The sequence below is a fragment of the Calonectris borealis genome, chromosome 10 (assembly GCF_964195595.1).
Source record: "Calonectris borealis chromosome 10, bCalBor7.hap1.2, whole genome shotgun sequence".
NCBI lineage: Eukaryota > Metazoa > Chordata > Aves > Procellariiformes > Procellariidae > Calonectris > Calonectris borealis.
The window spans coordinates 13525117-13546995 of record NC_134321.1 but is presented as its reverse complement, the minus strand read 5'-3'; the positions used below and the strand labels follow the sequence as shown (position 1 = coordinate 13546995).

The 21879-nt window shown below is 39.3% G+C and overlaps 1 protein-coding gene across 3 annotated transcripts in view; it reads right to left on the bottom strand.

The window, feature by feature from the left end:
* EEFSEC (eukaryotic elongation factor, selenocysteine-tRNA specific) overlaps positions 1 to 21879 on the bottom strand; it is a 129848-nt gene that overhangs the window by 87318 nt on the left and 20651 nt on the right. For all 3 annotated transcript variants that reach the window (XM_075158926.1, XM_075158925.1, XM_075158924.1), the window contains exons 2-3: positions 5873 to 6080; positions 1918 to 2014 (exon numbers count right to left, since the gene is read on the bottom strand). In XM_075158926.1, coding sequence (XP_075015027.1) covers positions 1918 to 2014; positions 5873 to 6080 — 305 coding nt within the window. The remainder of the gene's footprint in view (positions 1 to 1917; positions 2015 to 5872; positions 6081 to 21879) is intronic.

Below are 21879 nucleotides of genomic sequence, written 5' to 3'. Positions count from 1 at the left end.
ACATGGGTATTTCCTTCAAAGGCTTTAACCCCGGGGAACATCCCAGTAAATCTACCCGGAACCAGACGAAGGCAGAACTAAGGACTTGCCTATCTCCAGCTCTCTAGACATTGCTGTGGGCAGCCTTGTTCTTGCTAAGCCTATTCCAAGGCCATACCACATCACCCCCCCATGCCCATCTTGGGCCACATGTGCCTGAGAGCAGGTACAACATGAGGTGCTCAGCAGCCATGTGGAACATCCTGCCTCTGGACAAGCCAGGCTGCCCTGGGCCAGACATCCCTAGATTTTTGATGACTGGTGCTGCACCCTAACTTCAGCAATTTACAAGTATTTTAAACCTGGCAACATCCAAATCAGACCTTGACACGTCTGCAAAAAACACTGCCTTTGTTTTAGGATTACTTTCTGCTGTCTGCAAATAACAGTGGCACCCCTCCAGGGCAAAGATGCTACTTTTCCCTAAAGCTTATTCAACAGAAAGAGTGACAAGTCTACTACAAGCTACAAACAGCTCTCAAACAGCTATTTTAAGTGTCCTGTCCTTCACAGTATAAGCTTCATACCATGTAACTTAACATATAACTTAGTTTTTTGAAAACCTGAGCATGTATTTTCCCCTCTCCCCCCAAAAAAACCAACAAAACCAAACCCACATTGCTGGAACAAAGGATACCTGTGAAGCATCAGTTTGCTTAAAGTCTTCTCTTGTTCATATGGGTCTGATATAATGTTAGTTATACAATCATACAGTTTTTAACAGGCCTACCTCATTCAGGGCACAGGGTAAATCCAGGCCATGCTTTTTATCTTTTGCAGATGTGCAAGACATACAGTAAGCAAGGCAAAGTATCACAGAGAAAGACAGTTTCATCATGAAGGCAGGTGGTGCTCCTCTAGAGAATGGATTCTATACTTGCTTATGCCAGAACTCCCATGTATTGTCATTCTCTTAAAAATGAAACTTTCCACAGGTAATCACTGGCTATACACCTCAGACTGTCCAAAGAGAAACCCCAAAGCTTAACAGAAGTGCTAAGCACTCACAATTGCAATCAAAATTGGCAGGTACTATGATCTGAACACAAACATGTCCCAAAAGAGTTCCTAGTTTCCTTAAATTTGGCAACCAAAATTAGTAAACTCAGTGGACTTAACTCCTTTGTGCCTCAGCTTCCCAATCTAAGTATGGATTAAAGTCACCTCTATACTTCCTATAGGTATTTTGGAAGTAAATTAACTGTTTGCCAAGTGCTCAAGACCACAGTGATGTGTGCCAAAGAAAAGTCCAAGAGGAAATTAATCATTCTGAATGCAGAGCAGTATTTGAATGGAGTCATGAGGCCACATAAAGAATAATGAGAATTAAAACAAAATACGGACTATCTGCTCACTAGTTGAGCCCTGTCCACCCTGTGCAAGGAATGAGGTTGTTTAGAATAAAGAATCATGCACTTGAACATTGGATCATAATACACACACACAGGAAAGAGACAATTCCCAACGTGTAACTTCTGAATGCCTGACTTCACAACTTTACTGTTTTCTTAACTGTGCTACAATTATAAAGCAACACCTACCAAGGATTTGGCAGAATTTTAAAGCTATTTTTATTCATTATGCTTCGTAATTCTTTACAACTTTAAAACCAATTTCACCACATGTGTGATAGCCGTTTCTTAAGACACAGCTATTCAAAGGCTTTTAAGCCTAGTAGTTGAAAAAGGAGATCCACTTTTGGGGCATGCAACCTCAACTTCTCCATTCACTGGAAGGAATCCCTAAAGAATCAGGTTCCTTAAAACTGACATTAATGCAGGAGTTCCTTAGCTCTAGATACCAATAAAGTGTACTCCAAAAGATTTAAAGAAAAGTTCGAGCACGTTTTCTGTTATTATTATGTTCTTCAGCAGGTACCTCAATTAATTCAGAAACACCTAGTGGGTTCTCAGACTCTGGGGCTTCCGGTCCACCGGGCTTTGCTGCAACAGCAACAATAGGACACCCACAGAACCTGAAAGAGAGAAAGACTCCCACCATTAGACCACAGATCTCCTACACGTGTCAATGTAAAGTAGTTCCAGCCTCATCTGACAATGAAGGCAAGGAAATTTCCCTCAAATTCCAATTTATCTGCTCCTCCCCCTATAGACAATTTTTTCTTGAATTACTAGCATCTGTGCTACCGGATTTCACTATGAAATCTTCAATCCTGTTTACTATTAGCTACTGATTCACCTCTGTAGCAGTCAAAAGTAAGACTTCAGTTTATTTCAGAAGCAAGGATCTGTTACCCAGTCTTACTGGGTCTGCAGTGGCTTTGCATTCAAGCCATTTTGCCTGGAGAGTAGCACTGTTTTCAACTTTCATTAAAGCAATTATAATCCTAGCTGTAGAGTCAAAACCTTCAAAATGGGAGCCAAATGCAAGATGGCACGTGATGTCTACCTGAGTCCGCAGGCAGAATGCAAGATCTGCAGACAACAGAAAGATCTCAATCTACTGAAATCAAAATTCATGAAACCCACAATCTCAAACATGCAAAGGTTGAGAGCAGAGCAGTACTTCCACAGTTGACCTCAGTTTAGCTTTTCTCTTACAGTGAATTTTACTCTTCAAGCCCTTAATATTCAGTAGATTTTTTTTTTTAACTCTATTGACTGAATTTGTAACTTTTGCTCCCTAAAATGAAACCTAGTGTTTGAATCATCTGATAGCTTGTTTTGCCTACATTTTGGAAACGGAAATTAGACTATAAGTCAAACTATTACTGCATTTTCGCAAAAATCAGGATTAACCGTGTAAAAAATATATATATTAAAGCAATGGAATAATAATCAGCAAAAATCACACAAAAAAGTGATTGGTTCTCACAGATGCTTGATTCTTATGCGACAGATTCAGACCAAACGTAATTATTGTGGTCATCCTTTTGACACCCACCCTCCATAGATTTTATCTCAAAAAGGGAGTGAACTGGAGGAAAAAAGACAGTGCCTTGATAAAGAAAAAATGCTACGTTCTATAGAAAGAGCTCATTTAGTGACCAAACAGTAATCAAGCATATAAGGTATCTTCTGTGTTTATATGCCCTAAGTCTGAGGCATCTAGGGACAAAGGGTAATAAAAATGTGCACTGAAAATTCCTATGATTAACCATAAAAATTTTGGAAATTTATTTTCATACAAATACTTTAGGGCACTGTATTGCAATAAATAGAAATTTATGCTGAACGAAGTGCTTTATTCCTTTCCCACATACCACAACAAACTGGAGTAATCACATACTGCCTTTGGAGGCACTTCCAAATGTGATTCAGCCCTACTAAAACCCTTACTCCATCACATCGATTTATTGTCAGCAGAGTTTAGACCCTGCTGGACAAAGATAAAAGCTGGCATGTGCAAAAAATTATGAAAAAATAGAAATTCCATTTGTAGGGACAGTTTGCTTTTACTTTTGGTATCAATCCATGGAACGAGCAAGTTTCAATTAGGTTAAATTTACAAGTGCCAAATTATTCAAATATATGACAGTTACTTTCCTTTACTTATTTTTTTTTCACCTTCCATGGAATCTCCTGACAACACTACCATAATTTCCCCAGCATCAATGGCAACACCTACTCTATAGCTGCAACAGACTTCAGATTTGCTTACTGCTATGGAATTGTGCATGCATGCCTGTGTGTGTAATAACAATCAACAAGTAAACTATTCCTGGAAAAAAACTCATTGCCAAGTGTTTGGTGTCAGAGGCAGCTGTCAAATGGTCTCAGCATATGCTCTGCTAATACAAGTAGTTTAGAAATACAAAAACAGTTAAAAAACATGCATTTGGAAATTCAAAGTCAAGTGGGAAAGAGGCTGTTAAGAAACAACACATGCCTAAGATACAACAGGACAAGCACTTCACAATCAAGCCTATATCAGCATTGCTTTCAAAGCACAGGCTGCGCATGCAAAAACTGAATTTTTCTTATGAGAACAATACAGAGACACATCCAATAAGAGAGCATTTCTAGGATCCAGAGTTTAAATGGGTAATTAAAACATTACGACAGAACCATTTCTCTCCAGGGGGAATCAGAGCTGTTGTGATCAGCTGATACACACCCTTGTTTTAAAAGGGGGCTAGAGGTAAGGACCTCACAGTTCGCATGTCAACTGTTTCAAAAACTCGCATCCCCTTCAGTTTTGACAAAGGCTGCTAATTTTCAAGACATGCTGTAAAGACCCATCTGTAGTCCAGGATATAAAGAGAAGATTTAATTCAAACAGTGCACGTAAAAAGTATATCTGAACAGCAGTTTCCTTACAAAAATTTGTCTTCCTTTTATGAATATGCAACTAGAAAGGTCTTTTTTTCCAATTAGTCGCAATGCTATCTTGGACTAAACCAAGAATGAAGTACCACCTGCAGCAGGAATTACTGCCACTCAAGAAGAATAAACAAATTTTAAACAAAGGACAAAATAAAAGTGAGCAGTATATTAAGATAAACTCTCTTAAAAATCATTAACTTCTTGGCATAGATGAGAAACAGATAGAAAATAACTATTAATTGTAATCCTACTTAACTCAGATTCTAACCTTTCAAAACAACCAAATAAAATCATAAGAATGCCATTAGATAGTTATCTCTAAAGTTTTCCTAACTTTATTATCTCAGTGCTACCCCCATTGGGATTACCTGTGAATTTGATCAACAAACTCACAGCTATAAAAAACTGTTGATCCAAAATGCCTTGAGATATTGCAGGTGTCTCCTTTCTCTATCTCCCCTAAAATGAGGGACAGCAACCTACAGAGCAAACCAAGTCACCCTGTGTTTATTTGCCCTTAAATCAACAGCTGCCAGAGATAATTGAAAGTTGTAGAATTCTGTCTAAGTTCACAAGAGAGAATTTCACTTTCTTGGTGACCTCTGTACCATTCCCAGCAAAATGAATGGACCCAAGAACAACATAGGAGCTGGAAAGACACCAAGATCTTTGTAGTCACTATTGTGGCAGTTGCGTACTTGACAAGGGACATTGCCCTACCATCACAAATAAGCTAAGCAGGTACCGCCAATATCCAGCCAAGCTTTGCTTTTTTGGTCCTGGTGAAATTCTGTCCTCTGTATAGTGAATCCTATTCCTTTGATTCTTCAAGTCAAAATGTCACCTAACAGCTATAAACGTGGGAGTCAAGGTCCCCTTATGACCCTGGGCAAAGCAAGCTGTGCTTCAGTTTGTGTAACCACTAAGTAAATATTGTGCCTGTATTGTATCTTCCCACTTCGTAACAGCCACATTTCCACTCATGAATCTCACCACACTTCACTCATTAATTAAATTTACCTAAACAGGACTGACAAACATCATCCCAGCCAGAGCCATATTACATTACACAAACTTCCATCATTCTGCTCTCTCTAGTTAGGGCAATCACATTTTTCACCTCCAGTTAAGGAAAAATCCTAACTCTTTCTTTTCTCTGGAGTGAAAGAGACTTGCAGATCACAAAAAAAGTTGCAAGCCCATAAACGAAAACAAAAAAAAAAAAAAAAAAAAAGAGACAAAAAACCCCCCACCACACAACACCAAAAAACCAGTTCTTCACCTGGATATTCTGGCTTTTTTTTATCCAATCTAAACTCCAAGCAGCCCTTTAAACTGAATTATAGGAGAATATTTCTCTACACATGATACTTGCAGATACAAATTCAGGACTGCATTTGAGTTTCTGGTAATCTTTCCACTCTCTTCTCATCATCTTTGCTAGATGTCCCAGTGTGTTCAGAAGCATGTTGGAAGTGAAATGTGGGTGAAGTATTTTTGTTAAACATTTTGTTACAAATTAGCTGTTAATATTGCTGTTAACTTACTTAGTATTTTCCAAGGTCTTCTGCATTTTCTTAGTCATCTTCTCAATGGCACTTTGTCTCTTCCCCTCTGGAAGGAGATCTATTTTGTTCAGAACTACCACCATCTTCTGGCAGGCAATTTGCCCAATTACCAAGCACTCTGCTGACTGCGTCTGCATCCCTTTTGTCACATCTATTACAAGCATCATCAAATCAATAATCTGGGCACCTGCAGGAGAATTCACAGTCAGTATTGCAGCAGCATAAAAAGATTAAGGATCATTTTCTCAAATAGTTTCCATAAAAACTGTCAGTATATGTACAAAGGCCCAGAGACATAAACAAAACACAAGTCAAAGTAAGCATCAAATGCATGGCTGTGTTTGAAAATAATACTTCAGGAACTGAAGCTATTATATGCTATCGGATCATAAATAAAATGGAAGCATGTGATAGTTCACACATTTCTGCGTATTAACAGTTCAAGTTTAAGGATGTTATCACTGCATTTGAAAACAAAAAATTAAGACAATTACCCTTGTAGCAACACAAGCATGACATTTGTTTCAATTCAAAAAGACAATCTAAGAAGCTAAGCGAGAACATGGTACGGCCAAAGCAGCAGACAACACTGCAGACAGTTGCACACTCGGAGCAATCCCAGTAAGAGCCAACTACTTGCTGCATAACTACGCCTGCAACCCTCAGGCCCCACCTGCTTCCCACCACTTCTTCTTTCAGAGTCCAAAATTTGATAAAAGTGAAAACAAGATTGACCACCACCAGAGGCAAGTTTACCCCAAGTCTAAACAAATTCCTACAATCCCTCAATGTGAGGAAGAGGTGATCCTGCATTATATTGTCATACACTCCCAATTCAGATTTACATAACTTGAATATGTACATCATACACAGACAGAAACAAATCCGATTCTTAGATCTCTTCAAGAAGTTCCTAAATTTTAGGCTGAAGTTACCTATCATGCTTATGGATTATTTTTATTTTATTTTTCAAAGCATTGTTGTCATGAACCCTTAATCCTTTGATTGAAGCAACCTGAATTTCATGGATTTAAATTAGTTTTCAAGGAAGCTTTTGATGAATGTTGGGCCTTCTGCTAATTACATTCAGAATTTTCCTGTCTCGTTCCAGGTAACCGAAACACTCCGAATACCAAAAAAGTAAAGTGCAACAGACTTCAATGTTGAGAAAATTTAAACATAAAAAACTAAAACAAAAGCTAAAGCTGAACTACCAGAAAGTCATACATCAAAAAACACATTTTGAAAGATGATAGAAGCTAGAAATCATGCAAAATTGCAGCATTGTGAATTTAAGTACTTTTAATATTTGCCTTAAGCTTTTGATCAGAAAAACAAGAAATCAATACAACTGTTCCTTGTTCCTTTGCCCTCTCCAACCTTCTCCCCCCCACAGTTTTTTTTTTTTGTAAGCTTTTACAATGGCTATGACAACAGCTACCCTTGTTCGTAATTCCCATGAACTCAGGATAGAAAATCATTCTGAGGTTGAAGTGCACGGGTGAATGAGTGGGTGGGAGCTACAACAAGAAAAAAAAAATTATGCTTACAGATGACTATTTTCAACCTATCAAAGCTTTCATCTTGTAATAATGAATGCTAAACCCTCCAGTGCTAGCTGGATAATTATGACCTTTCCAAAGCTCCTGCAGAATTTTCACCAATCATTTCAAATATCTCTCCATGACAAATTGAAGACAGACTTTGTATCTTCAAAAGTATTTTTCATTTTTATTGTTTCAAGAATTGCATTAATTTAGAACTTGCTTAAATTATAACACAAACATCATCAAGGTGTACAAAAGGCTCAGACTTTATACACCATACAGAAGTGGAGACCTAAAGGACAGGAAGCAAGGGGAATGAACAGCATGAAAATAGTTCAAGTGGGACAAAACACTGAACAATCAGAATGCATGCACTTTTGTGAGTACATACAGTAGGGTTTTTTAAAACTTAATACAACACCCATATTTTGTATTAAACTATACCACACAGTAATTCTTACTACACAGGTGACACCCTTAAAATGAATGGGAATTAATAATTAAAACCAAACCATCAAATCAAATTGATTGTTAATACCATAAAAAGTGCATCTAGTAAAATAAGAATGCTACAGCTTAAGTTTTAGCTAACTCTGTTACGACTACTAGAGCACAGCAATCCGTCTGCTCCAGCATTAAGCCGAAGTAACCAGATCCAAATCTGGCCTTGAAAGGGTGGCTGATAAGATGCATTATATATGGTGCGGTATCTCTTCCCTCCAACAGGAGACGAAATCTGCACTGAAACTGTTATACGCAGTTTCAGTACAAAGGCTACTTTATCTTGAAACACTAAATCAACTGCTTTGAATATATTTGTTATAAAGCAAATACTTGTAATTGCTGTATTTATGAATCTATTAGCAACACTTTAGAAGAGCCATAAAAATCATCAGCCCAGTTGCTAGAAGGTCAAGAATGTCTACCTCGGGGCATTTCATAGCAAAGAGAAGATGAACAAAGGAAAAATAACTGCAGTGGCCACGGAAAGACTTCAAGAAACCCCAGAAAATGTATCATGATACTCCAGATGAAAATATATTACAGTCAAGGAAACAGCAGTATACTCAAGTTAGCAAATACGTGCCTCCGTACAACTATTGTGCCTCCTCCAAATCTGAAACTGGCCACAGTTCATAAGAGATGTTGCAAGATGGAACAGAAAGCATGGCAGGGAGAGAGCTGGCACCCAAGCAGGGTGGGAAGCTGCTGCCCTTCAAGAGAGTCATGGAACCAAGGGAAAGATCAGGACAGCATTGACAGAAATACTTTAACTGCATTCTCCCCGAGGCCTGAGGGTGTTTTGTACATGTCTACTCATGCATATCAATACATGAATGCTCAAGTTTACAGGACCCTTGGGCAACAAGGAAAAAAAAAATAACGCTGAGATTTAGTTCCTCAACTTTCCTCTGAGCTGTTTAATAAGTCATCTTTGACGATTCACCTTCTTCCCAATACCTCAATCTTCTCCTAGCCAGTTTTACATTTTACAACCCATTTCCTTAGTTGCCCTTATTCATGCATAATAGCTCATTAAATAGTAAAATTAAGTAATCTAGGGAAATCAAAACAAAGTGCACAGGGATTCACAAACGTAACATTTCTGATCAGGAAAGCTGGCAGGTCACTTGTAACAAGGTGACAAAACTATAAACCCCTCCAAAGAACATGGAACATCTCATTCAGCACACTTTTTCCTCATAGCATGTAAATAGTAATAGCAGACTTACTATTGTCTAACTTCACATTTGCAATTTAAATAGTCTCTATCAGACTATTAATCAATCAACTCACTACTGTGTTGAACGTACCTGAAAAAGGAACAATGTTCCTGAAGAATTTTTTACCACAGAACAAAATTTAACTGGGGAAGGTGAGGTGAGGATGGATTATACAAGAGTATTCTCATGTATGTAATCTCACTTGGAAAAACCTTTTGAGGCATAAAAATGTTACGACCATACCAAGCAGAGACTCCAAAAACAACAAGAATAATAAAAGAAGGTGACATTATCACTCAATAAACCTGCACTATCTGACCACGGAACACCTGCCATGGGCTCTTGTGGGAAACAGAAAAGGAACTGACACACTTTGGAGACAGGATACGGTCCTACGCAGGTAAGAGTGATATGGAAAAGATGAGTGTCCTTCAAAGCAGGCAAATGGATTGAAATTAATCTGAATGAAGCAGAGACATGTGCAAAGGACAGCACATAAGGAAGCACAGCAATCAAGAAAAATATTTTATCTGCATTGAAGCAGGTCATCTAGGATCGATGACAAAGTTAAATTAAGGTATTAAAACGATTTCCCCTACAGAAAAAACATGGGTATAACCTTTCATTTGCTATTTCATCTATGAATGAGGTGTTCAAGAACATTCAGAAAGATAGAGAGTCCTCCTGAAGTGCGATTTCTCACTTTGCTTAAAAATGAAAGATGAACTATCGGAGTATCCTTCGTGTGATGACATACAGCTCAAATGTAACCCTGTAAAAAGCAAATGAAACAAACTAGTTGTCATCAGAAAACACAAGGGGGTGGGGGAAGGTGGGAATGATATTGCAAGATAAGCAGCTAAACCACAGCACAAAAACAAAGTAAAGTAGATAGGCTGAGTGAAGAAAAACAAACAAGAAAGATAACACATGAACAGAAAGAATCTGGATGACAGCCAGATATGGGAAAAATGCAACAAGACCAGCAGCACAACATCACAGAGAAATGACTGCAAGAAGCGCAAGCTAAGCTTGAAGGCAGCAGCACTCATTTGTACCACAAAAACAACAGGAAACACAGAACTCACAGGTATTAACCAAAATACCTTCACAGAGAAGAGAAAGTCTAGCCCCTGCTTTGAATAATCACATCCAACCCACTCTTGCTTCTCAATTCTGGGGCGTCTCTGATTATGAACAGTCATCAGAGAAGTAACTTGTTACTTTCTACTCATTGGACTAGTTGAACCAGAGATGTCATAGATTACAACAAGTTTCAGAAGTGCAGAAGGCAGCAACTCAGTTTCCCTAAACTGGCCATCAGCTCCGTTCCTCCAAGGGAAGAGGAAAACGATACCACTTGCAGCACATCATCCATAGCCAGCTCTCACTCTTGATCCTGAAAGAGCTCACCAGCTGCTGTCTGAGGACACCCAAAAAGGCAGATGGTCCAGAAAAATAGTATGCATTAAAAAAAAAGCACGTGTATTGATGAACTTAACTTAATCTTTAGGAGAAAATTCATTGCATTCTCTGCATTTATGTTATTTAGTATATCATATCTTCAAACCTTCCCTGAAATAGGAAGAAAGACCTACCCAGAGTTCTAGGCAACAAGGCTGCAGACCTTCATCCCCTGCATTAGACACTCTTCATAAATGTGTTAAGTACTGTCACACCCCGCCTTTGATTTCCACACATCTTATATAAATAAAGCACACTTGATTTTGATCACTGAAGCTAATGTAGACATTTGTCCAAATGTTTACACGCTGCTGTCTCACATCCTTATGCAAACGTATACAATTAGTAAAACCAGATCTGTTATACCACTATTCACAGGGAAACGCCATGTGAGTACCCAACCTACAGGCTGCATTTTTAAAAACTGTAAAGCACTATAATTGCCATGTTTATTTTGGAACAGAAGATTACGTCTTAAATAACAAAACTCCTTCAACCTCGATCAGAAGTTGCTGCAGTTCTGCATGCACGTGAACTCAAAACCCTTTCTGTTTGTGCAACCTGTTGCATGCTTGTAAATTATATACCCAAACTCCCAGATTGACCTGTGTGTAGATGGAGCCATACAGCAAAGTGCAATGTTTACAGTAAGTTAAAGAGAGCATTAGTAAGTCGGGGGGAGAGGGGGGGAAACACAAAACATTTCAGCCTTTCATATTACTTTATCAGTTCCAAAAGCTTGTTACTATTTTATTATATAAGTGCACTGTGCCCACTTTCAGAACCATTACGTTATAAACTCCAAGCACTAAACTAGCTAGCAATTTCAGCATTACTGAAAAAGAGAACCAAAAGGCATTTTCAATAAATAGGCTGAATCTCAATTGTTTTCTCTTCAACAAAAGTAGATGAAGAATATTAAAGCATTTACAACTACTACTATTTTGGCAAGCTTAAGTTTAGTATTGCATTAGATTCCCCATAATCCATCAATATAAAGGTGACTTGGCTCCAAACAGTAAAATCTGGGCTAGTGGAGGGAAGAGGAGCCCAGTCCCTGTGTGAATGAGTGGGAGGTTCTGCATGCCACACAAGCACGGAACACAAGCACAGATTCTGACTCGTGGCTTCTTTAAGCTACTGTGTCCCGTCCTGTTTGTGGTAATCTTTTTAGCTGACTTTGCACAAACAGTACAACTCCTGTTCACAGGCACCGAAAGGAAGCAGAAAATGGAATTTGAAATGTAAAAATAAAATAATTGTGGGCCATGGGCTATAATTTGATTTCATGCTTTACAAGGAAATGAAAGAGGACTTCCTTAAACATACTTTTCTTTTTTTTTTTTTTTAAGTATGTTTTTTACCATGTTAGGATTTCCTCTAGAGCAGAAGAGAAAATAGGATTGTAGAAAATGTACCGTTCTCAAGTATCATTGCTACTCAGGGGCAAAGCTCTGTTTTAATGTGCACTTCCCATTCTGGGGAAAAGGAAATTCTTCAATTAATAAACCGGGTGGACTGAGGCGAGTTTTTAAGGTTTAATCAATTTCATCTGCACATAGGATAAAAAGACTGACTATTCTACCATTTTTGCTTCCCCTATTCCCCTTTCAAAAAAATAATAAAATCAATGTTTTATTTTAAATTCTTTGAGGTTAGTATCTCCTGTCTCAGGAAATATTGTCTATATCATGCAGAGAGTATGAAACTTCCCCCTTCCCAGGGCCCCCCCCTTTTTTGTTAAGAATCTTTATTCAGAAACAACTAAATTATTCTCTGCTTTCATATACAGTAACACCTTGGGAGATGCTACCAGTCACACAGGATTTTGCTAGGTACCTTAGGGGAGGCATTGTGATGAATACGGAAGATGTTTTACGTGATAGGAAATCTCCCAAAATTTAAACAGAAAGAGGTGTGAGGTGGGGAGAGAGATGTGCACACAACTGGAGCACATGAATTACACATGAAGAAACCCTCTGTAAACCCATGCAAATCGTGGATCAAAACCGATACCACAAGTTCGTTAGGAAACACTTTGAAAATAACAGGAACTCAAGCTTCAAGCGTCCCACCACCGTTTTGCAGGCATGCCATTCCTGAAGGTTTCAGCAGCTGTAAGCACAAACAGGGAGCCATGCAGCTTCAAACTCTGGATAGCTTGGAATATCTCTGATAGTGAGGGTCAGACTGCCAACCCACAAGATGTCTTTCTCAATGCACAGTAAAGCTCAGAATTATACGCATTATATTTGATTTTTGAACAATAAAGAATCCACTGGTTGCACAAATTCCCTTTAAATGAAAACCAGCCACTAAGGTCTCTCCTAAACGGAGAGCTACAAAGAGAAAGCAGGATGACCATAAGGGCATACTTCTTAGAAGTTCATTTCTTGTACGTCAAATAACCCGTCTTTTACAGTTATTTATTTGTAATTCTGAGTTCAGCTCAACTACAAATAGTAAGTGATGGAAAGAGATAATTGCTAATCTCTTGTTATAAATAAGAAGAAATAAAAGGGTATTTTGTAAAAGACTTCACACAAATTTGGAATATACTTTATACTTCATCTCCCAGATGAACCAGTGTGCAAGATTGTCCTGGAGAGGGTAAAGGCAATGAGGGCCTCTACCCTCTCCTTTGTCAAGACATCCAAGGATCTTTCTTGTTTGAATACCTTCTAAACTACATGTCAGAAACAAGTCTGTGTTCTTCAGAGGGAGGAAATGCCTATAATGATTACAGTACATCTATAAGCTTGATTGGCCATGCTGAAGTAGCACGAACAAAGCTGATAAGGCCTCCAATGAAGGTTATGATAAGAAAGACTGAGATATATCTTCCAATAATTATTATATGCTCGTCCAGCTATTGCAGTATTGTGCATATGAATAAGCTGATATTAAACAGATGACTTTTATGGAAGAAGGAAAAGAAAAAAAACCACACAACCCTGCAAGTGAAGATTCGCTCAAAAAAAGGCATTACAACACAGGAAGAAAGTCATCATGAGATCCTTTGCAAGACTACAGAATGTAAGGAGTCTCATGTAGCCTTTAGCCTCTTTGGAGAAGTGTTATACACTGGGCCATCCATGAAGCCCTAAATGATCTTGGGAAACTTGATCTAGCTTAAGAGTTGCCTACATAGAGGTGGCTGGCCCACCTTTAAGGGTTGGAACCAGATGACCTCAAAAGGTCCCTTCCAACCTAAACTATTTTATGAGAAGACAGTGCTATAAGAGGGGAAACCACTTAAAAACAATCACAAAGACACACAAGAGTGTAGAACAAGAGACTTACCCTTATGCATTTTCTAGGGACACCTGGAGATCTTAGACCTAAGCAATTCATTGTTATGGAAAGGTAAGCCTCAGGCAGAGCAACTACACTTATAGACCAATTATCTTAAAGTCCATTTTTCCTCTTTCCAAGTTTTTTATTCTTACTACAAATGAAATAATACTTTGAATAAGTTTTCTCATTGCATGCTTCTGGTCATACTCTCTGAAACACATCTGAACTGTCAGACTTCTGGGAGACTTCTGAGTCAGGAGCTGCAGTGCAAAGAGAGCAGCGGGGCATTTCAGCCCACAACAGGCAAGCACAGGAGGCCTAGGAGTTGAGGTGGGGTACTCTGAAAACATGAGGAGAAAAAAGGATACGCTTGACTCTGTGACACAAACAAAAATTTAGCATTGAGCTGTTGACTTGACATCTCTCAATATATTATTTTCCCAATTACTCCCCGATTTACTTATTCAAAGAACAGTAAGGACTCGCACTGCTGAATCAGCAGCGATGGAGAGAAGGTGTATTCTGAGGTCTTTACTCTTCTTTGCCTGATGGAGATCAAAAGCACCAGCCTGAGAATTGTCTGAACGCTTCTACATTTCCCACCACTAGAGAAAAGAGACCATTCCAAAAGAAGGCAAGTACAGGAAGCACCTCAGTATGATCTGACTAAATTCACTGGTCAAACACACATTAAAGTTATACGTAGTTTTGTAAAAAATACACACAATAAAACAGAACCCTTCCTCCAAAGGCTCCCAAATAGAAATCACTACCAAAAGAAATTGCTGTGAAGCTTTTGAATTTAGGTAACAGAATAATTTCCTACACTCTTCCTCCCCTCTCAACACAAACAGAAGTTAAGTACCCCTTAACCTTCTCTCAGCCTGCACATAAGCAAGAGCAGCACAAGTAACACCACAGCTAAGGATACGTGCTTCTACAGACAAGGAAAGGCTCCATTTCACTTTAAGCATACTTTTAGAAGCACGAGAGTAGATTTTTTTCCTCCACTTCCATTGTAAAGATAAAACATGCAAGTAAAAAAGGCATTTCTACCCATGTAGTTTCAAGCTGATCTCCTTCTATGACCAGGTGACCCGCCTAGTGGATGAGGGAAAGGCAGTGGATGTGGTCTACTTGGACTTCAGTAAGGCCTTTGACACTGTCTCCCACGACATTCTCCTAGAGAAGCTGGCGGCTCACGGCCTAGACAGGTGCACTCTTCACTGGGTAAAAAACTGGCTGGACGGCCGAGCCCAGAGAGTTGTGGTGAACGGAGTGAAATCCAGTTGGCGGCCGGTCACGAGCGGTGTTCCCCAGGGCTCAGTACTGGGGCCGGTCCTGTTCAATATCTTCATTAATGATCTGGACGAGGGGATCGAGTGCTCCCTCAGTAAGTTTGCAGACGACACCAAGTTGGGCGGGAGTGTTGATCTGCTGGAGGGTAGGAAGGCTCTGCAGAGGGACCTGGACAGGCTGGATCGATGGGCCGAGGCCAACTGTATGAGGTTCAACAAGGCCAAGTGCCAGGTCCTGCACTTCGGCCACAACAACCCCATGCAACGCTACAGGCTTGGGGAAGAGTGGCTGGAAAGCTGCCCAGAGGAAAAGGACCTGGGGGTGCTGGTTGACAGCCGGCTGAACATGAGCCGGCAGTGTGCTCAGGTGGCCAAGAAGGCCAACGCCATCCTGGCCTGCATCAGAAATAGTGTGGCCAGCAGGAGTAGGGAGGTGATCGTGCCCCTGTACTCGGCACTGGTGAGGCCGCACCTCGAATATTGTGTTCAGTTTTGGGCCCCTCACTACAAGAAGGACATGGAGGTGCTGGAGCGTGTCCAGAGGAGGGCAACGAAGCTGGTGAAGGGCCTGGAGCACAAGTCTTATGAGGAGCGGCTGAGGGAACTGGGGTTGTTTAGCCTGGAGAAGAGGAGGCTGAGGGGAGACCTCATCGCGCTCTACAACTACCTGAAAGGAGGTTGTAGCGAGGTGGGTGTTGGTCTCTTCTGCCAAGTAACAAGCGATAGGACAAGAGGAAATGGCCTCAAGTTGCGCCAAGGGAGGTTTAGATTGGACATTAGGAGAAACTTCTTTACTGAAAGAGTGGTCAGGCCTTGGAACAGGCTGCCCAGGGAAGTGGTGGAGTCACCATCCTTGGAGGTATTTAAAAGACGTGTAGATGAGGCCCTTAGGGACATGGTGTAGTGGGCATGGTGGTGTTGGGTTGACGGTTGGACACGATGATCTTAGAGGTCTTTTCCAACCTGTATGATTCTATGATTCTAAGCCAGGGCAATCACACGCTTTACTTTGTTATTACATTAATCTACACAGTTATTTGTATATAGTCAGCTACCTAGAAGCAGTCATCAGTGAAGTGGAGCCCTGATGGAGGCTGCAGTTCTGCGAGCTGGGAGGTTCCTGCTCCCATCTACGCTTCCCCAACACCGTGCTTATTCAGGTCTCCCACAGCTCACAGAGGGTCCGATGAAAGGCAAAGTTGAAGCTCAGACCAGTCAGTTCAACTCAGCATCACCAGACAGCTCTGCTCTGGATTAGCAAGGTGACCCAGCTGATGCAGGGCTCCAGGGAGAGCCAGAGCTGGCACAAGGAAGGCAGCAGGACCAAAGAGCCAGGAGCTGCAAAGGGGAAAAAAGGAAAGAACAAAGCAAGCCTCCTGCTTCTAGGGACAGGACACTGCTGCAGGCCAAGTTGTTCGTGAAACAGCAGCCTGAGGAATTTCAGAGAAACTTAAAGCTGAATAAATGGTCAATGTATTGTTAGGAAGTGTTCGAAAAAGCTTATTAAGTACACATGTATTTACACAAAACTAGTGCTATTACTTTAGAAAATTGTGAAGAGACATGGTCATTATATGCTGTTCAATGCAAAACTGTTTTTCGTTTAGAAGCAGTCAAAAAGGTAAAGTATTAGACTGTATATGCGATATAATATTGAAATAAAATACTGCATTTAGATCTAATCACTTTCTGAAAAAGGAATCTGAAAGATAAAATTACTTCCAAAGAGGAAACACGACAGTTCCTTCCATTAATTTAATGCAGTTAAGTTCTTCACATACAACTTCATTTACAAAGAAAAACCCATGTTAACAGCATGCAATGACAAAAGCACATGAAGCTGAGCAAAAGAAGGGAAATAAAACACCTCTAATAAAAGAGCACAATCAATTATATAATGGTAAATAGCACAAGAACCTCAAACTCAGTGCTGCTAAATACCATTTGGCTTCAGACAAATGAAAATACATATTTTATATTTACGCAATTAAGATTTTTAAAGCTACATGCAGCTGGATGAAGTTTCACTGTTTATAAAACATTTATGTTTTTACCCTGTGTAAGAGGCATTAGGATGAAACTTAAAGCAAGGGACACTTCACTCCATCATTGACTTTCTTGCTTTGACCCTCAAACATTCACTTTGTTTCCAAAGAAAATGTAGCAAATTAGATGAGTAACTACTAGGGTCTGGCATTTCAATTCCTGTTCTTCAAAATATTTCTGAGGAAAACCAGAAAATCGCCACAAATGAGAATGCTCTCCCCTCATTGTCTAAAGGAAAGTAAACAATCCTTGCCTTAATAACAAGAAATGCCATGTAATACGTAGCATGTGTAAAAATGGAGGTAAAGCACCATATGAGAGAAGACATCATCCTTCTTCCATATGTAGCAAAGTCCTTTTCTGTAATACTACCTATCACTAGATCTGAATTTCTATATTGACAAGGCACAAACTGGACAGAGTCCAAGAGAGTCCTCTACTTATTTTAAGGCTGAAAACATTAACTGTGATAGGGTTTATAAAAGCCTACATACCTTGAAAAACCAACAGTCATTCCGAATAGACAGAGATGACTGCTATAAAAAAAGTTAGCATTTGCTGAATTACACAACACCATGGTATTTCAGCTGCATTAATTTCTTTCTTGGCTTGAAGTTGAAAGTGCATAAATTGTGAATTAGTTAGCAAACATTAACTTTTTGAAGTGTCATTCATATATATGTATAGGCAAGTACAGATACCAGTAAAGGTGGAAAGTTAAATATTTAGGACACTGCACAAAACTAGAGTAAAAGTTACCTAACATTTTAGACTGTATATCATTATACAGCTCATCATCCTTGGAGTACAATCCATGGCATATAGCAGGAAAAATAGTTCGTTCCTACACTTGAAAGCAAAACAAAGCACAGAAGAAAACAATTGGGTTGTTACCGTTTGGGTTGTAACCTTTTTTTTTTGCGCTACATGCCTGTATTACATCTAGCACAAAAAGGTTCAGTTCCATAATTTGGCATCCAGACTATAAAACATCTCAACAAGAAAAAGTCACGTCAAATTTCTGGGTTCCCAAATGACATATGAAAATGTCACCTATAATTCCACTGATTCATATCAGACTCAAACTTAGAGGTTTGCAATGAAGTACCCTGTTCCTTCCATCTAGAGTTGTCGAGTTCATACAAAAAGGTTTCTGAAATAATGTGGCAATAAGTTGTACAGTAAATCAACACTAAAGCACTGTTCATGCTTCAGAAAAAAGAAAGGTGCAAAATAAAAAAATGGGTATTTGTAAAACCCCACTTTGATCTCCTCAGACGATATTGCATGCTCAAGGTCCTAGTAAGCTTTCCTATGGCCTGATGAGTGATCAGTTCAAGTTTCAGATTTCTTATTCAGAGGTATTTTGCTTTGGTATCAAGGCCACGTGTGTTTTTGCACTGCTCTGAAGAATTAAACATAACATAACATTACACTTTGGCCTTACATAGTGACCATAAATGGTCCCTGAAGGTCCATAAAGTCTTTACAGTAAACACGGAAAAGCAAACAGGCCAGAAGAAACAAGATTAAAAAAAAAAATACTCTTTTTATAGTCTTGACTCATATCAGCTTTACATTTGCTCTCTACAAGATCTCCCACTAAGTTTCAAAGGAAAAAAAAAAGGTAAATATGTTTGCATATTATAATGCTAAATATGTTGCAAAATATGACTACAAGGTATGACCATTCTCTGCTCTGCCCACTCCATCTCTCAAAGAGTACAGACAGACATCGTCTTTAAAGCTTTTCCCAAGATCAGAAAGAAACTAGTGGCTAAACAGTACAAAAGGAATCAAGCATCCAGAAGAATTACAAAGGCACTGAACCTGCATGAATGAGGACATGAGCCCATGCCCAGTTCTGCCAGACTTCCATGCATCTGGAGTCTTCTGCTCCATCCCTAAAGACTCAGTTCACACCAGACAGAAACAGACAGACTATTCCCCAGCTTCAGGAATGTTGCATCTGAGGTTTCTCCACTAGTGACAAACACTGGAGTGTGGAGACAAATAGTGAGTGAAAGCCTCTGCAGTACCTACAGTCATGGAAATTCCTGCTACATCCCTGATACTACAGGATCCTAAGGCTTCAGCCTATATGCCTATCATTATGAATTACAACAGTCATACAAAAACAGGTTTGTACTGGAGAGAGAAAAGTGGTACATTAAAGATGACTGGAATAACTTGATATAGTTTCCAAGGTTGTTTCAGGGAGAGTAGTACATAAACAGGCAAACAGTACCTACACGCACACATCTTCCTTCATACCAGTTAACTGCTTCAGGCAGTGAACTTCTGTATTAGCTTTTCAGAAAATTTAACACACTGTTTTCCAGGAACAGCACAACTAACTGAAATATTTCCTAACCAATGTGTTCATATTTCTGTATGTATTTGAACATACTATTACATACAGGCCCAGTACTGGACTCAGAGAGGGGGTAAAAACCAGACACCTGAACAGTAACTACAAAGTTTCTGTAAATTCTATCCTATATCAGTGCTATTTCACACTGAGCTCTTCATCTTTTCAAGTTCTTTTAAAATTCTTACAAGATGATATCGTTACGTTAGCATATCTAGGATTCGATCACATCCATGCCCGTGTTGCAATACAAAAAGAAATAGCACATTTCAGAAATCCTTACACAAGCAATACACAACTGGAGTACTTGATTATCTCAGGATAAAAAGAATGTGCTATGCTTAATGACCAACTAGTTGGTTTTGTTCCTCTCAAAGGACTGGAGAATTGTTACTACAGAGCATCTATTGCCTCCCTCTGGGTGCTTAGGAGAATTACTGAATTATGAACATCTTAGAACGTCTGTTAGAATTTCTTTAAGCATATTTTAGTCAGTTTAATATTAGATGACTTTTTTTTTGCTATCTTCTGTGTTAACTTCTTAAAGTCCTGCCTAGCCAAAGGATATCTCACTGTGAATTCTTGTTCGTTCTGCTGTATTTTTGAAAGATCAGTCTAACAAAAAGTTTCATGCAGCAGTCATAAGAAATAAGGATAACCATCACACCGGGTGTAGCTAGACAGACCTGAACATACATTTAGACATCCAACTCCGAACTCGCACAACCTGTGAACAGCAGTTTGCGTGCAGTCGGAAAACAGGTATAGGTATGAAAGTTGTACCTTAGAGATACTGCCGAACCACCTTGAAATTCATGACTCCATTAAACTTTTCTCTACTTAAATTCAATGTTTTAGGCCAACTACCCTGAAGATCATGAAATGCACAGGGATCCCCAAGAAATACACAAATTAACCCCTTGATCAGAGATTTCCTACTAGATTCTCTTCTCTCCACCTCTCTGTCAATTCAAGGACATTAATCTTACAGTGCACCTGCAGCTTTAGATAGCTCAAGAAACACGAATAAGAAATTGATTTTAAACCTTGTACAGATCAAAAGCGTATTTCTATAAGACTAACAAAAATAAATTTTCTTGAACAATTCTGCAAGTCACCAGTCCAAAAGTAAATCTTCAGTTCATCAGATTCTAAATCATTCTTCTACAAAAAAGAAAACACACTTTCCATGTAAAGCTGGAAATAAATTAATGTGATTCTACTCTTAAAGCATTTCAAGCCCTAAGCTACCTTGTCTCTGTCTTTGAAATAAAGTATCCAAAGGTCATGGACCCCACACCAAGGAGCTTGTTTTGCACGAAAATCCAGCACTATTATGCTTTTTACAACACTGCACACAACGCACTGTCCCAACAGAAGAGTTATGGTAGGCTATGGGAAGATTCATGCACAGCTGTCAGATATGTTCCACCTGAGGATGCTGAACAAGATATTTTTTTTTACAGAAAAGAAATTAAGAGTTTACATTTTTCTTTTTCTCTCCTCCTCCCCCCCAGCCCCCCGCCCAAAAAAATTAAAGACTGCTAGGGGCAAAAAAAAAAAGCGTTCTTTAATTTTCTCTTCACCCTCCACAATACTGAAATAACATCAGTCAGGGTTATAAACATCTGTAATTGCCAGGGGAATGTACAATACATTCAGAAACTCCAGGCCCACATATCCTGTGGCTCTGCACTTCACAAACAAAAGGTTAGGGAAAGAAAGAGGGGGTGGGGTACAGGGAATAAAGGCTTAAAGATTAAAGTCACAGGCAGAGACAGACGGCTCCGTTTTTTAATAACTGAAAACACGAGTTGTGCCTGAATGTGCTCATTGTTTTATGGCGGGGGGGAGAGTCTACGCATGCTGGACTGGCTGGCGACAGAACTGCCTTTGCATCAAAAATAAGATGTACAAAAAGAGGGGGGAAAAAAAAAAAGACACCAAACCCATGCCCTAATTTCCTCTCTTGTAATGGTTAATGATGCATTCAGGTAGAAATCAACAAGTTATCCCACCTTGCCTTTATTAAATTGGGGAAAACTTCAGGACTAGAAGTACCTGATTGTAACAGCCTAACAGACACGACTGAAGAGATGTCTGAAGGCTTTATGCTGTGATGGAATACAGACTACAACAGTAACAGTCATACATAACAAACAGGCACATTTATGAAACAACTAGCTTATAGATCAATTTCTGATAGTTTATTTGCACAATAAAACCCCTGCTGCAAAGC